Source organism: Pituophis catenifer, unplaced genomic scaffold, assembly GCF_029215685.1.
Source record: "Pituophis catenifer annectens isolate HBS135680 unplaced genomic scaffold, rPitCat1.0.hap2 SCAF_12, whole genome shotgun sequence".
In the NCBI taxonomy this organism is placed as follows: Eukaryota; Metazoa; Chordata; class Lepidosauria; order Squamata; family Colubridae; genus Pituophis; species Pituophis catenifer.
The window spans coordinates 23,368,579-23,383,334 of NW_027256892.1; the positions used below are offsets into that span (position 1 = coordinate 23,368,579).

General features: G+C 43.6%; 1 protein-coding gene across 1 annotated transcript in view; it reads right to left on the reverse strand.

The window, feature by feature from the left end:
• Positions 1-14,756, reverse strand: part of LOC139323327 (tubulin-specific chaperone cofactor E-like protein) — a 91,113-nt gene that overhangs the window by 29,980 nt on the left and 46,377 nt on the right. Inside the window, exons 12-14 of the mRNA XM_070952651.1 lie at positions 12,397-12,534; positions 10,245-10,410; positions 630-1,042 (exon numbers count right to left, since the gene is read on the reverse strand). Coding sequence (XP_070808752.1) covers positions 630-1,042; positions 10,245-10,410; positions 12,397-12,534 — 717 coding nt within the window. The remainder of the gene's footprint in view (positions 1-629; positions 1,043-10,244; positions 10,411-12,396; positions 12,535-14,756) is intronic.

Consider the following 14,756-nt stretch of genomic DNA (forward strand, 5'->3'; position numbering starts at 1 on the left):
AAAGGGCGGCATATAAATCGGACCAACAAATAAATAAATAAATAATAGGCCAGGGGTGTCAAACTCGATTTCATTGAGGGCTGCATCGGAGGGGGAGGGGAAATGAGTGTGGCCAGGATAGGCATGGACACCTCGACGTCACTCATGTTGGGGGCGCCTGTGGCGGCCCAAGCACTCTGTCAATGACAATGGAGTTTGGGAGGGCTGCTCCATTTTCACTGGCAAAAGGTTGCAGGAGTCATCACAGCTGAAAACGGAGCTCCGGAGGGCCATGTGCAGCCTCCTGAGCTCCGTTTTCGCTGGCAGAGGCACCGCAGGACAGTTCTTCGAGGTTTCCACAGCGGCCCCACGGGGCAGATCTAAGCACACCGCAGCCCAGATCCAGCCCACAGGCCTTGAGTTTAATACCCCTGATCTAGGCAATGACATTTGGGATATTGAGACCCCCTTCCTGAGGGCAAGTGAAAGCCATTCTGGAAGGCACAGCTCTTTTCATGCGTGAGTATTTTTTTTCTTCTATGAAAATCCCTCAAACACATAGAGGGTTCGGTTTTCTCTACAACTGAAAGTGGCTCATCCTGAGGAGGAAATGGGTACAAGTCCTCTCAGTACATGAAGGCGAATCTCACCATAATCTTCCCGAAGCTGCCCTTGGGAATGACAATCTTGTGCGAATAGATCTCAATGGAGATGTCCTTCAGCCAGGAGACAGAAGAGCCGCCTCGATTCTCATTCTTGGCTTCCACGCTAAAGAAGGGCAAGCTGGATCCTGGCCAACACTGCCTGGCAAGCAAGTAGGAGCAGGACCCTTGGAAGTGGAAAAGGAAGCCGTCGAAGGTATGGTAGTGCGGATCTCCGAAGATCACACATGTACTGCTCTCCATCGACATGCATTGGAAGAATTTGTCCTTGGCCTCGCAGATTTCGTAAGGGCCGCAGGAGACCTCCTGGCAGAAGAGTTCGTTGTTGAAATCCAGGCAACGGCACTTGGTGGAGCAGTTGGCACCTTCCCAGAAGATCTCCCCTTGACGGAGAAATTGGCCTAAGAGAAAAAAACCACATAATCAAAATCATTCTCATGTCTATGAAGATTCCGAGTCATCCAGTTCATGGTTGCCCCAAAGGTGCTTTTTCAAAAGGCAACTGGATTTTGTTCTTCCTTGAAGACTTTTCACTTCTGTCAGAGTTTGTTGCAAAAATCAAATTCAGATAGCACACACAGGTAAATTGATTCAGCAGGGTTCATTAACTTCTTTATATACATAATAACACATGAAGTAAATTTACAATACCAACAGCAGATTCTTCCAACGTGGTAGAAAGGAGAGATGGTTTTCAGCTCCAGCAACAAACTAGTTTCATTTTAGAGCTGAGCACAGAGCTTAACACAGACCAAGAGAACCTCCTCTATACAGGGCAGTTAAACTAAGTCTAAGCCACACCCAGGCTCCTTCCAGTTTCAGTTTCCAAAACAGTTCCCATTGGCTGACCTTGTTACTATGCCTATTCATTGGCTGACCTTGTTACCATGTCTTCCCAGTCATGAATTATATCAGGTGTCAGCAACCTGCGGCTCAGGAGCCGCATATGGCTCTATGGGCCCTCTGCTGTGGTTCCCTGTTGGGTGATCCCAGCACTGGCTGGGCCCGCCCCTCGCCCTCCCCTCCCAATCACTCCTCGCCTGCCCTGGAAAGCTAAGGGCGACAGCGGGTGATGGAGAAGCGGCTGGGGCAGAGACAGAGATACAGAGAGAGGGAGAGAGAGAGAGACATAGAGAGATACAGAAAGGGAGTCATGTGACTGGTGGAAGTGAGTGACGTCGAGTTGGCCACGCCCACCCAGGTTTTGTGGCTCCCGGTGTTTTCTTTTCTGTGGCAAATGGGTCCAAATGTCTCTTTGAGTGTTTAAGGTTGCAGACCCCTGAACTATATGCACTTCTCATCTAAGAAGCGAAGCGAAACGTCTCCAAGGAAAAAACAAAGTCCAGTTTTTGAAAAAGCACTTTTGGGACAAGGTCATCTTCACTGTTGAAAGCAAGAAATCATCTTCATTTAACGACCCCCATAATCCCTTGCGGGGTGGAGTCTGGGCAACTGAATTGTCAGGGTGCTAATTAATCCCATTCTGCTTTTGGGTAATTGCACCTTGATTTAGAGACGTGGATCGTGACTTTTCCCTTGAAGCATACTTTTGCAAGAAAATAAACCCCGAAGATATTTTCTAAGAAAAACTCATTTATTTGTTATAAAGAAAATAAAACATTTTACTAATCTAAATAGTTACATTTTGGCAACGTTCCTGCCGGCCACCTCTCTGCAGCCGGACTTCTTGGCCAGAGAACAAAAAAAGTGAAGTAGAAAGAAAGGAATGCGGACATGTGTAGTTAGCTTAGAGATAAGGACTTGGCAAGCTACGGAAAGTCGGACAGTCCAGAAATATGAGCTCATCTGGTAAATACAAAAACGCAGTGACATGAATGGAGCAAGCAGAGTGTTTTTAATGGCCGGATGCCTTTCCTGTCGCCAATGCAGAGTTTTGTTCAAAGCAAGAATCCAAGATATAAATGAGAAGATAAATCAAGGAAGATTGGAATTTTAGATTCCTTCTAGAAGCAGCGATGACCCTGTTTCCTATTCGGAAGTCCACTGAACCTTGGCCAATCTGATTTGCTGTCTACCCGTTTTTGCAAAAAAAAAAATGAAAGCAGAAATGACCAGAAGTAGAAGTTACTCTTAGGCTTCCTATGGTGGTCTGATGTTTTGGATCACAGTTCCCATTATCATTGCCACATTTACCTTCAGACAAGATGCCGTGCAAAACATTTTTTTTTTTAATTTGATTTATATGCCGCCCTTCTCCGGAGACTCAGGGCGGCTTACAATGCGTTAAGCAATAGCCTTCATTCTTTTGTATATTTTATACAAAGTCAGCTTATTGCCCCCACAAACTGGGTCCTCATTTCACCTACCTTAAAAAGGATGGAAGGCTGAGTCAACCTTGAGAATTTGAATTTGAAGGAGAAGGTGGTTTATTCCATTAACCCCTGTGCTATTAACTCTGCAATAGAGCCCTGATGTAAGTACTTTTTTTTATTATTATAATCTGCTGCCATATATATGAATCATTGCTGCAATGGGCTGATACCACTTTAAAACCTTGGAAAGTGTCCCAAAGAGCATTAGAAGCACTCTTTCGGCGTGGGATGTGTACACGGGAAACTAGTAGCTATAATCGTTGACACTGAAGTACGATCACAAAACGGTAATGCGACACATTAAGACACATTGCCATCGGCATACCATATGTCCATCTTACCTCCATTGCATTTGAATCATCACATTCCCCATATGTGTGTGATTTCGTCAACGCACCAGATCTGCTAAACATATCAGACCTGGTGAATGCTTGTAGGGGTAACTATCAAGGCTATAGGCCAGGGGTGTCCAACCTTGACAATTTTAGGACCACCTGTTGTGGTCCGCCTGCAGCCTGCAGAGCTGGCAGCGGAGTCGGACAGTGAGGAGGCTGGGAAAGACAATGGGCCAGTCCTGGAGTCAGGGGAAGGCCCAAACGAGGGCTCTGTGTCGGAGGCAGAGATGGGGTCAGGGCCATCTGGGAGCGATGCAGGGACTCCAGAGCCTGCAGAGGCGGATAGCAGAGACAGAGGAACAGGAGGAGCCTATTCCTAGTGCGCGCATGCGAAGAGCTGCCAGAAGGCAAGAACAGCTAAAGCAAAAAGGACGACTCAGGAGTAAGGCCAGGAGATGATCCGCCCCTCCCAGAAGGCTTAAAAGAGCAGCAACAGCTCTTGGGATCTTTGTAGGAAAGCAACGTTGCTAAATTTGTTCTTGTCAGCATCTCTTGCTTCTGAACTTTTGCCAAGAAAAGCCTTTGGCAAGGTACCAAAGTAGACAGAGGTTGGTGATAAGGCCGAAGGACTGTTTACGAATAATTTGTTTTGGACTTAATTTGGACTAAGCTGAGAGTGAAGTAATTCTCAGATGTTCTAATAAAATATGTTTGTTTAGGACTGATTGTGTCTGGTAATAACTACTTGGGCCTAGGTCACAACAGACGTGTGGACCTCAACTCCCAGAAATCCCCAGTCACCATGGCTGGCTGAGGCATTCTGGGAGTTGAAGTCCACAAGTCTTAAAGTTGCCAAGGTTGGACACCCCCTGCTATAGGCTAAACTTTGTATTCAAGATGGTGACAGGATCTAGCTGACCTTGGCTGTTCTTGGCAACTTAAGCAGGGACCAACTTGGTTAAGACATGAATAGGAGAAATCCCAAGGTTGGTGAAATCAGAAAATCATCTTGGGGAAAAGGCAAGGTTGTATCAGAACAGCATCCAAGAAAACCACATCCATGAGCCATGGTGGTGCAGTGGTTAGAGTGCGGTACTGCAGGCAACTTCTGCTGACTGCCGACTGACTGCAATTAGGCAGTTCAAATCTCACCAGGCTCAAGGTTGATTCAGCCTTCCAGAGAGTAAAATGAGGACCCAGATTGTCCTCTGGGAAACCACTTAGAGAGGGCTGTAAAAGCACTGTGAAGCAGTATATAAGTCTAAATGCTCTTCCTTCCTTCCTTCCTTCTTTCTCTCCCAATGGTTAGAATACAGTATTGCAGGCTAACACTGCCCACTGTCAGGAGTTCAATCCTGACCAGCTCAAGGTTGATTCAGCCTTCTATCCTTCCGAGGTGGGTAAAATGAGGACCCAGATTGTTGGGGGAAATAAGCTGACTTTGTAAACTGCTTAGAGAGAGCTGTAAAGCACTGTAAAGCGGTATATAAGTCTAAGTGCCATTGCTATCTTCCTTCCTTCCTTCCTTCCTTCCTTCCTTCCTTCCTTCCTTCCTTCCTTCCTTCCTTCCTTCCTTCCTTCTAGAATGGAGTATTGCAGGCTAACTCTGCCCACTGCCAGGAGTTCAATCTTGACCAGCTCAAGGTTGACTCAGCCTTCCATCCTTCCGAGGTGGGTAAAATGAGGACCCAGATTGTTGCGTGCAAGAGGCTGACTCTGTAAACCACTTAGAGAGAGCTGTAAAGCACTGTAAAGCGGTAGATAAGTCTAAGTGCTATTGCTAGCAAAAATTCAGCTTCACCCAAGGTTTTCTGCTTTCTCCACCTCAGTTAATGCTTTAAGGCTCCTTTCCTCCACAGGGAGCAAAATACTTCCCCATCCCCAGGAATTGAGCCAACATCCTCTCTAAATGTAAAATTGGAAATATAAATCTCATGTCTAAATTGCAGGGCACTGACCACAGTTAAACTACAACTATGGTTTGGCTGGCTTCTAAAAACAACTAGGTGGATGCAGCGTGAATTATATCCCAGGCATGCCACAGTTGCTATAACTTAATTCTATTAATAACGGGTGAGTTACGTCTGCGGCTCAAGGGGTGTTAATTGCCTGCTTAGGCTCGTTTTTCCTTCCATATGAATTAGCACTAATTAAACAACAAATAATGCAACTTTGGAGACTTCATATTTTACAATAGCCACAGCGGCTTTGGCTGTACCTCTTAATGAGGTGGGTGTCTGCCTCTCTGTCTTACGCATAGCTAATTATTGCACACACAGACACACACAAATAATGTATTGCTTGTGATGGTAATCATCATTATAAAACGAAGCAACAGTAGAATGTCTATCAGAGAGAGGTTGCCGTAACTTGCTGAGTAAGGATCTTTGGTTCCCATTTATTTTTAACAATGGCCTTTCGAAAGTCTAAATTAAATGCCTAAAAACTCAGAGTTCTGGTCATTTACATTAATGTAAATTAAATATGCAGCTCATTCCATTCAGGGACGGGGGCAGATCACTGGTTCAAAATCTGCTTCCTTTTGTACTTGACTCCCAACTGACTGATCCTGAGACTTCCTAGATCTGAATATCTTCTGGTCACCTTCTTCATCTGCTCGCTTGCCTTCATCCCCTCTTCCATCCTCCTCACATAAAGCCAACCTGCAGATAAAGTTCTTCACACAGCTATGGGCCTTGCAGTCAACTTCGGCTCCAACGGACGGTGTGGTGGATCCATCCCAAATGTCTCCATAATTTCGATTTGTTTCGTATTTGCAAGCATCCGGTGGTGCAAATGATAACAAACTTTTTGCTTTGGAACCTTCTTATTAATGGAACTCTTTTGATGAAATTAACTCCGAAACAATTTCCATATTCATGCAGGGAGTTCAAACAGACTTTGCACCATAACTTGAACAGAAGGATTAGAATGTTATTTTTTTCCCCTCATCTTTTAATGACCCCGTAATCAGTGATAAAATTCAAATTTTTTTACTACCGGTTCTGTGGGCGTCGCTTGGTAGGCGTGGCTTAGTGGGCCTGGCAGGGGAAGGATACTGCAAAATCTCCATTTCTACCCCACTCCTGGGGGGAAGGATATTGCAAAATCTCCATTCCCATCCCACTCTGGGGCCAGCCAGAGGTGGTATTTGCCGGTTCTCCGGACTACTCAAAATTTCTGCTACGAGTTCTCCGAACTACTCAAAATTTCCGCTACCGGTTCTCCAGAACCTGCTGGATTTCACCCTTGCCCATAATCCCTTGCATCGGGGTGGAGTCTGGACAACTGAATGGAGCTGAGTGTTTACTCGCGGGATGCTCTTCCTGTTGCCAATGCAGAGTTCGCAGCAGATAATTACTCATGGTGTTCAGAGAGAGAAATATCTGCCTCTACCTAGGATCGAACTCACAGCCTCCTGATTGTGAGGCCAGAGCTCCACCTCCAAGCCACTGCAACACTCAGGGACTAGAATGCCATAAAAGTTCATAATTTAGAAGTTGGGAAGACTTGGAATCCTTCCACCACCACCCCGGAGGCAGACAAGTCTCCTTTTATTTTCCGAGCAGTTGTATTTGTAAAGCGAAGATGAGCAGGCTCTCCAGGTGGCTATTTTAAAGACACATGAAATTTTAACTAGCAGGCAATAATGAAAAAGAATCACTTTGTTTTCTTTTGAAAAGGAGTCTGCATGCTGCAGATTCTAAGGGCAGCTCAGGCGGCTGTTTCGAGACTGACTTTATGACATCTCTGTATTTCAACATCGCTGGTGTCCAAGAGAAATCTCTATTACAAAGCAACAGAGCTAAAATTCATACAAGAAATGGAGACTTTGAAACTGGACTCGGTAAGAATAAGGAATGGTTTTACTCCTTCACAAAGTAAAGTTGTCTCCATTGTAATCTGTTCATAGCCAACATGGATGATGAAGATGAGGATGAGGATGATTATCTCTTTTATTCATTAAACATGAAATTCAGTAGTTTTGCATGCTCATTTTCGACCACTTTTTCAGGCTTATGATCCCACCAGTTCTTTGCTACAGGCAGATGGTAGTTGTGACACAAGTTCCAGTGGACCATCTGAGCGACTGTGTTATGGCGTTGTTTGTAGTCAGTCTGGGCTATTGTCTTGCAACCACTCAGTATATGATCAATGGTTTCATCCGCTTCTTTGCAGAGTCTGCATTTGGGGTCATCAGCATATTTTTTCTATTCTGGCTTTGATTACATTCGTTCTGATGGCTTGTTCCTGGGCTGCAAAAATCAGGCCTTCTGTCTCTTTCTTCAGTGTTCCGTTGGTCAGCCATAACCAGGTCTTTTCCTTATCTACTTTTCCCTGGATATTCTCAAGGAACTGTCCATGCAGTGCTTTGTTACACCAGCTGTCAGCCCGAGTTTGCATCACTGGTTTCCTATATTGAATCTTGCCTTGTTGCACTTTGAGCAGCTTCCTCTTGTTGACCTCCAGCAGTGCTGGTTCAACACTGTCTTCTTCTTCTTCTTCTTCTTCTTCTTCTTCTTCTTCTTCTTCTTCTTCTTCTTCTTCTTCTTCTTCTTCTTCTTCTTCTTCTTCTTCTTCTTCTTCTTCCTCTTCCTCTTCTTCTTCTTCTTCTTCCTCCTCCTCCTCCTCCTCCTCCTCCTCCTCCTCCTCCTCCTCCTCCTCCTCCTCCTCCTCTTATTATTATTATTATTCTTTGTAATTATGACAACCCATCTCCAAAGATGGTTGCCAAAGATGGGGAAAATTCAGATTTGTCATGAGAATAAAATGGATAGTGGTTATGAAGTCTACTTCCATGAATTCAGTTTGGAAGTTGATGGTAATAATGATGATATTAATGATAATAATAACAATAAGGAATTGGTTAAATCTGGTATCTCACAATCCCATTTGGATTTTGGATTTATTTGGCTCTACAAGAAATGGATCACACTGGGGTTACGTTTCTTGGCTAACTAGTGGCGTGCACTGCTTACACATCTTCTCTCTTGCAGCCAATGGAACCGGTATGCTGATTTAATTAATTCAATTTATATGCCGCCCCTCTCCGAAGACTCAGGGCGGCATATAAATTGAATTAATTGAAGCGGGTATCACAGTACATGTATTAAAACATTGCCAGATTCTTGCCAGACCTTTTGCTCTGATAGAGTAATACGGGTTTACCCATGCCTCTGTTCGTTATTATTACCACGGATAAGAAGTGAGAGAACAATGCATTAAATAAGACCATTTTTAAAATAAATGTGAAAAGCTCTTAACGGCCTCAGCTAGATTTGTTCGTCATTATCTGGCATAGCAAGATAAAAGGCTGAATGCCACTTTACACTAATGACAATCGACGCTGATGGATAACATTAAGAAATGGCGACAACGAGCTATAAATGACGACAATATCACACAAATTGCATTTTGGGGAGAATTCCCACGAAGAACTACCATTTTCAGATTTCCCCCAGGAATCCTTTGAAGAAAAAAAAGTTATATATCACTCTTGAAATTCTGTCTGCGTTTGTCCTAAGTAGGAATCACTAAACAGCAGGGAGGGATTGTTTGTTCCATTTATATTCTGCATTTCTTCACCGAAGGCAGCAAAACATACAACCACAGAAGAGAGAACGTAAACAATCCAACACCGAAAGTCATTATTAACCCATTTCAATTTGAGAAGAGGCCGCTGTGTTGCTTTCCCAACTTGAGAGCAACCCACGAAAAACCCCTCGCCAGTGTACCCTAAAATTAATTTTATTTGCCAGTAGCCAGTAACGTGCTCTTTTAAGCACCTTAGAGATATTTAAGGTGCTGATGTGGTCTAATAAATGAGGATGATAGAATAAACTTGCACATTAAGCATTCGGGTAAAATGGAGGTGGTATCAATGGTGAAATGTAAAATTTGTTACTACCGGTTCTGTGGGCGTGGCTTGGTGGGGGTAATGTGACTGGGTGGGCGTGGCCAACTTTTTTTTTTTTTTTTACTTTTAAAATCATTTTTTCTACAACCTCTTTGGCTGAAGAGGTTGTAAAAAAAATGCGTTTAAAGGCTTCTGACGATCCCAGCTGAGTTGCCTGATCGTCAGAGGCTTTTTTTTTTTCTTTTAAAAGCATTTTTTCTACAACGTCTTCGGCCGAAGAGGTTGTAAAAAAAAATGCTTTTAAAAGCCTCTGACGGTCAGGCAACTCAGCTGGGATTGTCAGAGGCTTTTAAAAGCATTTTTTCTACAACGTCTTCGGCCAAAGACGTTGTAGAAAAAATGCTTTTAAAAGCCTCTGACGATCCTAGCTGAGCCACATGATCATCAGAGGCTTTTTTTTTACTTTTAAAAGCATTTTTTTGGCCGAAGAGGTTGTAGAAAAAATGCTTTTAAAAATAAACAAAAAAGCCTCTTATGATTGCGCGGCCCAGCTGGGCGGGGGGGGGCAGGGATTTTTGCTACCGGTTCTCCGAACCACTTGCCACCATCGCTGATCTCGCAATCTTGCAAGATCCAGCCATGAATGGTGTGCATGGGCTTTTAATGTTTTTAAAATGTTTTAAAAATGTTTTTTAATAATTTTTCTATGTTCGCATTATTTTTGCTGTAAGCCGCCCAGAGTCCCTTGGGAGTTGGGCAGCATAGAAATGTGATAAATTAAATTAAATTAAATTAAATCGCTACCGGATCGGGCGAACCGGTCCGAACTGGGAGCATTTCACCTCTGGGTGGTATGAATACAAACAGTGCCTGGTTTCCATGCTTAGCAACATCTCTTGGCAGAACTTTCTGAAATCCAAAAAAAAACCCCAAAACCAAACAACAACAACCCCCAAAACCCACCTCTGTCGTATTGTGGTTTTTTATTTTTATTTATGTATTTTATTAAATTTCTGTACATGGTTTGCGTGACAGGGTAACCTGCTTCAATTTGACACAGCTTCTTATACTTGCTTACCTCTAAAACTGCATCCATTGGCTGGGTCAATCTCCCTCCCATCAATTTTGAATACCCAACGACCCGGCACATTGACATTGGTGGTCTCTTTGATGTTGACAATGTCTGGGGTTCTGGAACCAGGAATGCTAAAATAGTTGGTGCTGTTTCCACCGTTGAAACCAGCCTAAAAGACCAAAAAGAAGAAAATCCCCCTTAAATGATCTGGAACTTCACCTGGTGAGCTTCGCCTTCGATGCTTTTCTCCCAACTAGCATCACCCTCGATATCTTGAAGACAACAGTCCTATCACACCTTAACGTCTCACCATCTGTTTTGACCTAGGCTTTCTTAGAAAGGACAATGTTAGTCCCGGCAAACTTGTTTTATTCATACGGCTGTGAATTATTGTCATTCATAGTCCGAAAGGCTTCTCAAACAGTCTTTCAGGGGAATGTTTATAAATACCCACCTTATCTCCCTTGGAATGCTGCCAGAGAACTAATTGCCACACGCAGGGCAGGGCCAAACTTAGCACAGAGTCAAACAGAACTTTTCCAAGCTTTTACCGACCAGATGAACTAATTGCTTCCTGCAAAAGCTCACATCCCGTTCGCCCCTCTTTTATGTCTTATGGGAGGAGCCAATCATCTCCAAGCCTTACTCCCAAGTCGACCCTGTTTTCTTAATTGTTCCTGTCTTCTGGCAGCTCTGCGCATGCGCACATTGGGAACAGGCTCCCGCTGTTCTTCTGCCTCGCTGATGTCAGACTCCGCAGACTCCAGAGGCAGCAAAGAACTACCAGATGGCCTTGGCCCCCTCTCTGCCTCCGACTCAGAGCCCTCGTCCAAGCCTTCCCCAGACTCCAGGACTGGCCCAAGTTCCTCCCCAACCTCCTCACTGTCCGAATCTGCTGCCAGCTCTGCTGGCCGCTGGCGGGCCACAACACCATTGTAGTATGGGAGAACCTCAAGTGGCCTGGAGACCATATCATCAATGTCACGGACACTTCAGTCTCTGAGAATTATGGGAGCAAAAGATCTCTCTTCTCCCGCAGATCCAGAAATTAGACGAAAAAGATGTGACATATTGTTAGCCCTTGGTGGTAATCCAGGCAAGAAATTCAACCAGGAGCAATAGCGTCATTTTTATTGTAAGCAACATTATCGGAATCTTGCAAGGCTGAAAATTTCTCCCCTCTTCTCTTTTTAGTCGCCATAAAACTAGGGAGGGTCCTTTGTGAAATGCTCCCCATGTTCTCTCCCACCTGTGGATTCAGCTGCCTCTTATCAAACTGTTTCTGTGAGTCTTCCTCCATCTCCCAAGGTCATTCCTACATACTATCACATCAGTGGTGAAATCCTCTGAAGTCTGCTACCGGTTCTGTGAATCTGCTACCAATTGCATGCTTCGCGCATGCATGCACACCTGAGGCGCGCCCACACAGAACTAAAAAAGGAACATTTTGAAGCCTTCCAAGTCTGCAAAGGTAAATAGAACAGCAAGGGGGGGGGAATCCACTGTGCCATGCGATTTAGATTAGCTAGAAAGTAGGAAATCCGACAATTCTAGCTAATATAATTTGGGCATCACAGATGTTCGTCGCCCAGCTGATCGTCAGAAATAACTATTTGGCTGAACTGGTAGCATTTTTTTTTACTACCGATTCGTCCGAACCGGTAGCATTTCACCCCTGTATCACATGTATCCCCTCCTGTGTTTATTAATGGAGTCAGGCAATCTCCTTTGCATTTTAGTGCAGATTGGGTTTTTTCCCCATCTGACCAGCAATAATAGCGTGTGTCAAATTCTTCATGTCAGTAATATTGAGATATGAAAAAGATATTGAAGCTGAAACTTTCTTTCCTCAGAAGGGACTGCCATTCCAGGGATATTGAAAATTGTCTGAATTTCCGTGTATTAATTTCAGAATGCTTTGCACGTCTCTAATGCAAGCAATTTTGCAATGCTTGGATTATTGTAAATACACACAGACAATGATAATTGACCATTTCCTGGTCATTCAAAAGAACAGTTAAATCTCCTGGGTTCCAGATGGGCTATTTAGTTTTTTTTATTTTCTTGGCAAAATATAAGTATTTTTTTCCATGGATGCTGCATACAGAGCTGTTGTGTGAAAAGGAAGCCCACAATGGTCATTTAATTGTCCTACCTGGGCCATCACTCCACCGAGACCAGTTAGAGGGTCCCCTCCGCTCGCCGTTCCAGTGGTCCAGTTAATTTCTTCATAATTGAACATGGCGAAGGAGGACATTCCATCCGAGATAAGAAGCGCTTGGAAAGTGTTCACCTGTTTAAAATACAACTGTTTACTCAGAGGTCAACTCTTCTTTCTAAAGCAAATTCCTTTCCAAAACACTTTTTTTAAAAAAAACAATTTAAAACAAAAACATTTTGTTTCTGAACTTGAAGCCAATTTTATGAATCTGAATGACGTTAACTTCCTAGAGAAAAAAACCCATTAACTCCTTTCCAAAATACTTTTTTTTTTTAAAGAGTGGATTTAGTTCAATGTTTTCCTTCTCAACTTGAAGCCAGTTTTATGGATCTAAATGACGTTAACTTTCTGGAGAAAGAAAATAAAACCATGAATTCCTTTAAAAATAAACCTCAGTGGATTTTAAAGTGAGAAAGGCAAAAGGAACCTTGGTAGTACAGTGTACAAAGCACCCTGTTATTAAGACCAGCTGCCTGCAATTACTGCAGGTTCGAATCCTGCCAGGCTCAAGGTTGACTCAGCCTTCCATCCTTTCTAAGGTAGGTTAAATGAGGACCCAGTTGTGGGGGCAATAAGCTGACTTTGTATAAATATACAAAAGGATGAAGGCTATTGCTTAGCACATTGTAAGCCGCCCTGAGTCTCCGGAGAAGGGCAGCATATAAATCAAATAAAAAAAATAATAAAATAAAATAAAAAAAAATAGATTAGGGAAATAATGTTGAATTTTTGAAACAACAACAACCGACTAGAGTCAGTTAATCCCACCAATGTGTCATAAACTGTGGCTCGCAGTTTGTACAGGTCTCCTACCTACCCACATATTTTAAACTGAAATACAGTTTTAGTCCAGAAGAGAGAAAAAACAAAGTAATAAAAACGTCCAACAGCAAATCAGATCCCGTGTAACACACATATAATAGATGATAGGTCTGGTCGAAGAGTTTTTATTATCTAATATGAACTTATTAAAGAAGCTCCTATCATTCAGCCTTTGAACCTGATGTCATCAACTGGTCTCAGCATCTGGAAGGTCACCTTAATGAAAGCTTCACCATTTAATGACTTTGTTCCTCGCACGTCCTATAGATGGCAGTGTTAGAATAAGAACGGGAAAAGCACGCATAAAAGTTTGCTCGAACTTCCACATTTATCTACCGGAGCGTTGATCTTATTTGGTTATTTCCTCTCTGAAGATGGTGCAGTAGATAAAGGTAAAGGTTCCCCTCACACATATATGCTAGTCGTTCCTGACTCTAGGGGGCAGTGCTCATCTCCGTTTCAAAGCCGAAGAGCCAGCGCTGTCCGAAGACGTCTCCGTGGTCATGTGGCCGGCATGACTAAATGCCAAAGGCGCATGGAACGCTGTTACCTTCCCACCAAAGGTGGTGCCTATTTTTCTACTTGCATTTTTTTACGTGCTTTCGAACTGCTAGGTTGGCAGAAGCTGGGACAAGTCACGGGAGCTCACCCCATTACGCGGCACTAGGGATTCGAACAGCTGAATTGCCGACCTTTCGAACGACAAGCTCAGCATCTTAGCCATTGAGCCACCGCATCCCTATAAATTATAACACCAACCTAATTTGTAGGAGAGTCCAGGGCTCCCCAATTGCCAGTCCATGGACAGGCACTGGTCCACGGCATGCCAGAAACCGGTCCACGCAAATAAGCAAAGTCCATGGGATGCAGGCAGCACATGAAACCACGCCCACTTTGGTCCACGGGGAAAAAAAACAATCTCCACGGAACTGGTCCCTGGTGCCCCAAAGTTTGTGGGCCACTGGGATAATCCATGGGGTTTTATACCAGAAGCACCAGATCGAAAATATATCAGTTTGTCATCGGTTTGTGCTGGAAGATTTGATATCTGTGTCTTTAGTTAATTTTGTGACCATTTATCCACGTGTACAAATTCACAGTGACGTGGCCCAATAAAAAACTGTGAAACCGAGTGGTCTGTGACCATCTCTTGTGGTTGTTGAGCTGCTTTTCTAGAGAATTTTTTTTTTCTGTTTCCAAGCTACAAGTTGTGTTGATCCCAGTACTAAATCTAAATAGGAAAATATGAGCCAAGGGAGACATATTCAATTCCGCTTTCCCTTGCATCCCCACAAATCAAAAGACAACCAGCCCCTCTCCCCATTTCTGATCCTTCCCTTGCCTCGTCCTACAGAAAGAAGACAATCAATAATGAACACGATTTCAATAATTCAAAGCAATGCCATTAGATAACTGTGATTGTTCCATGGGTGCAATAAAACCTCTTGATGTTATTAGTATGCTAAAGATGG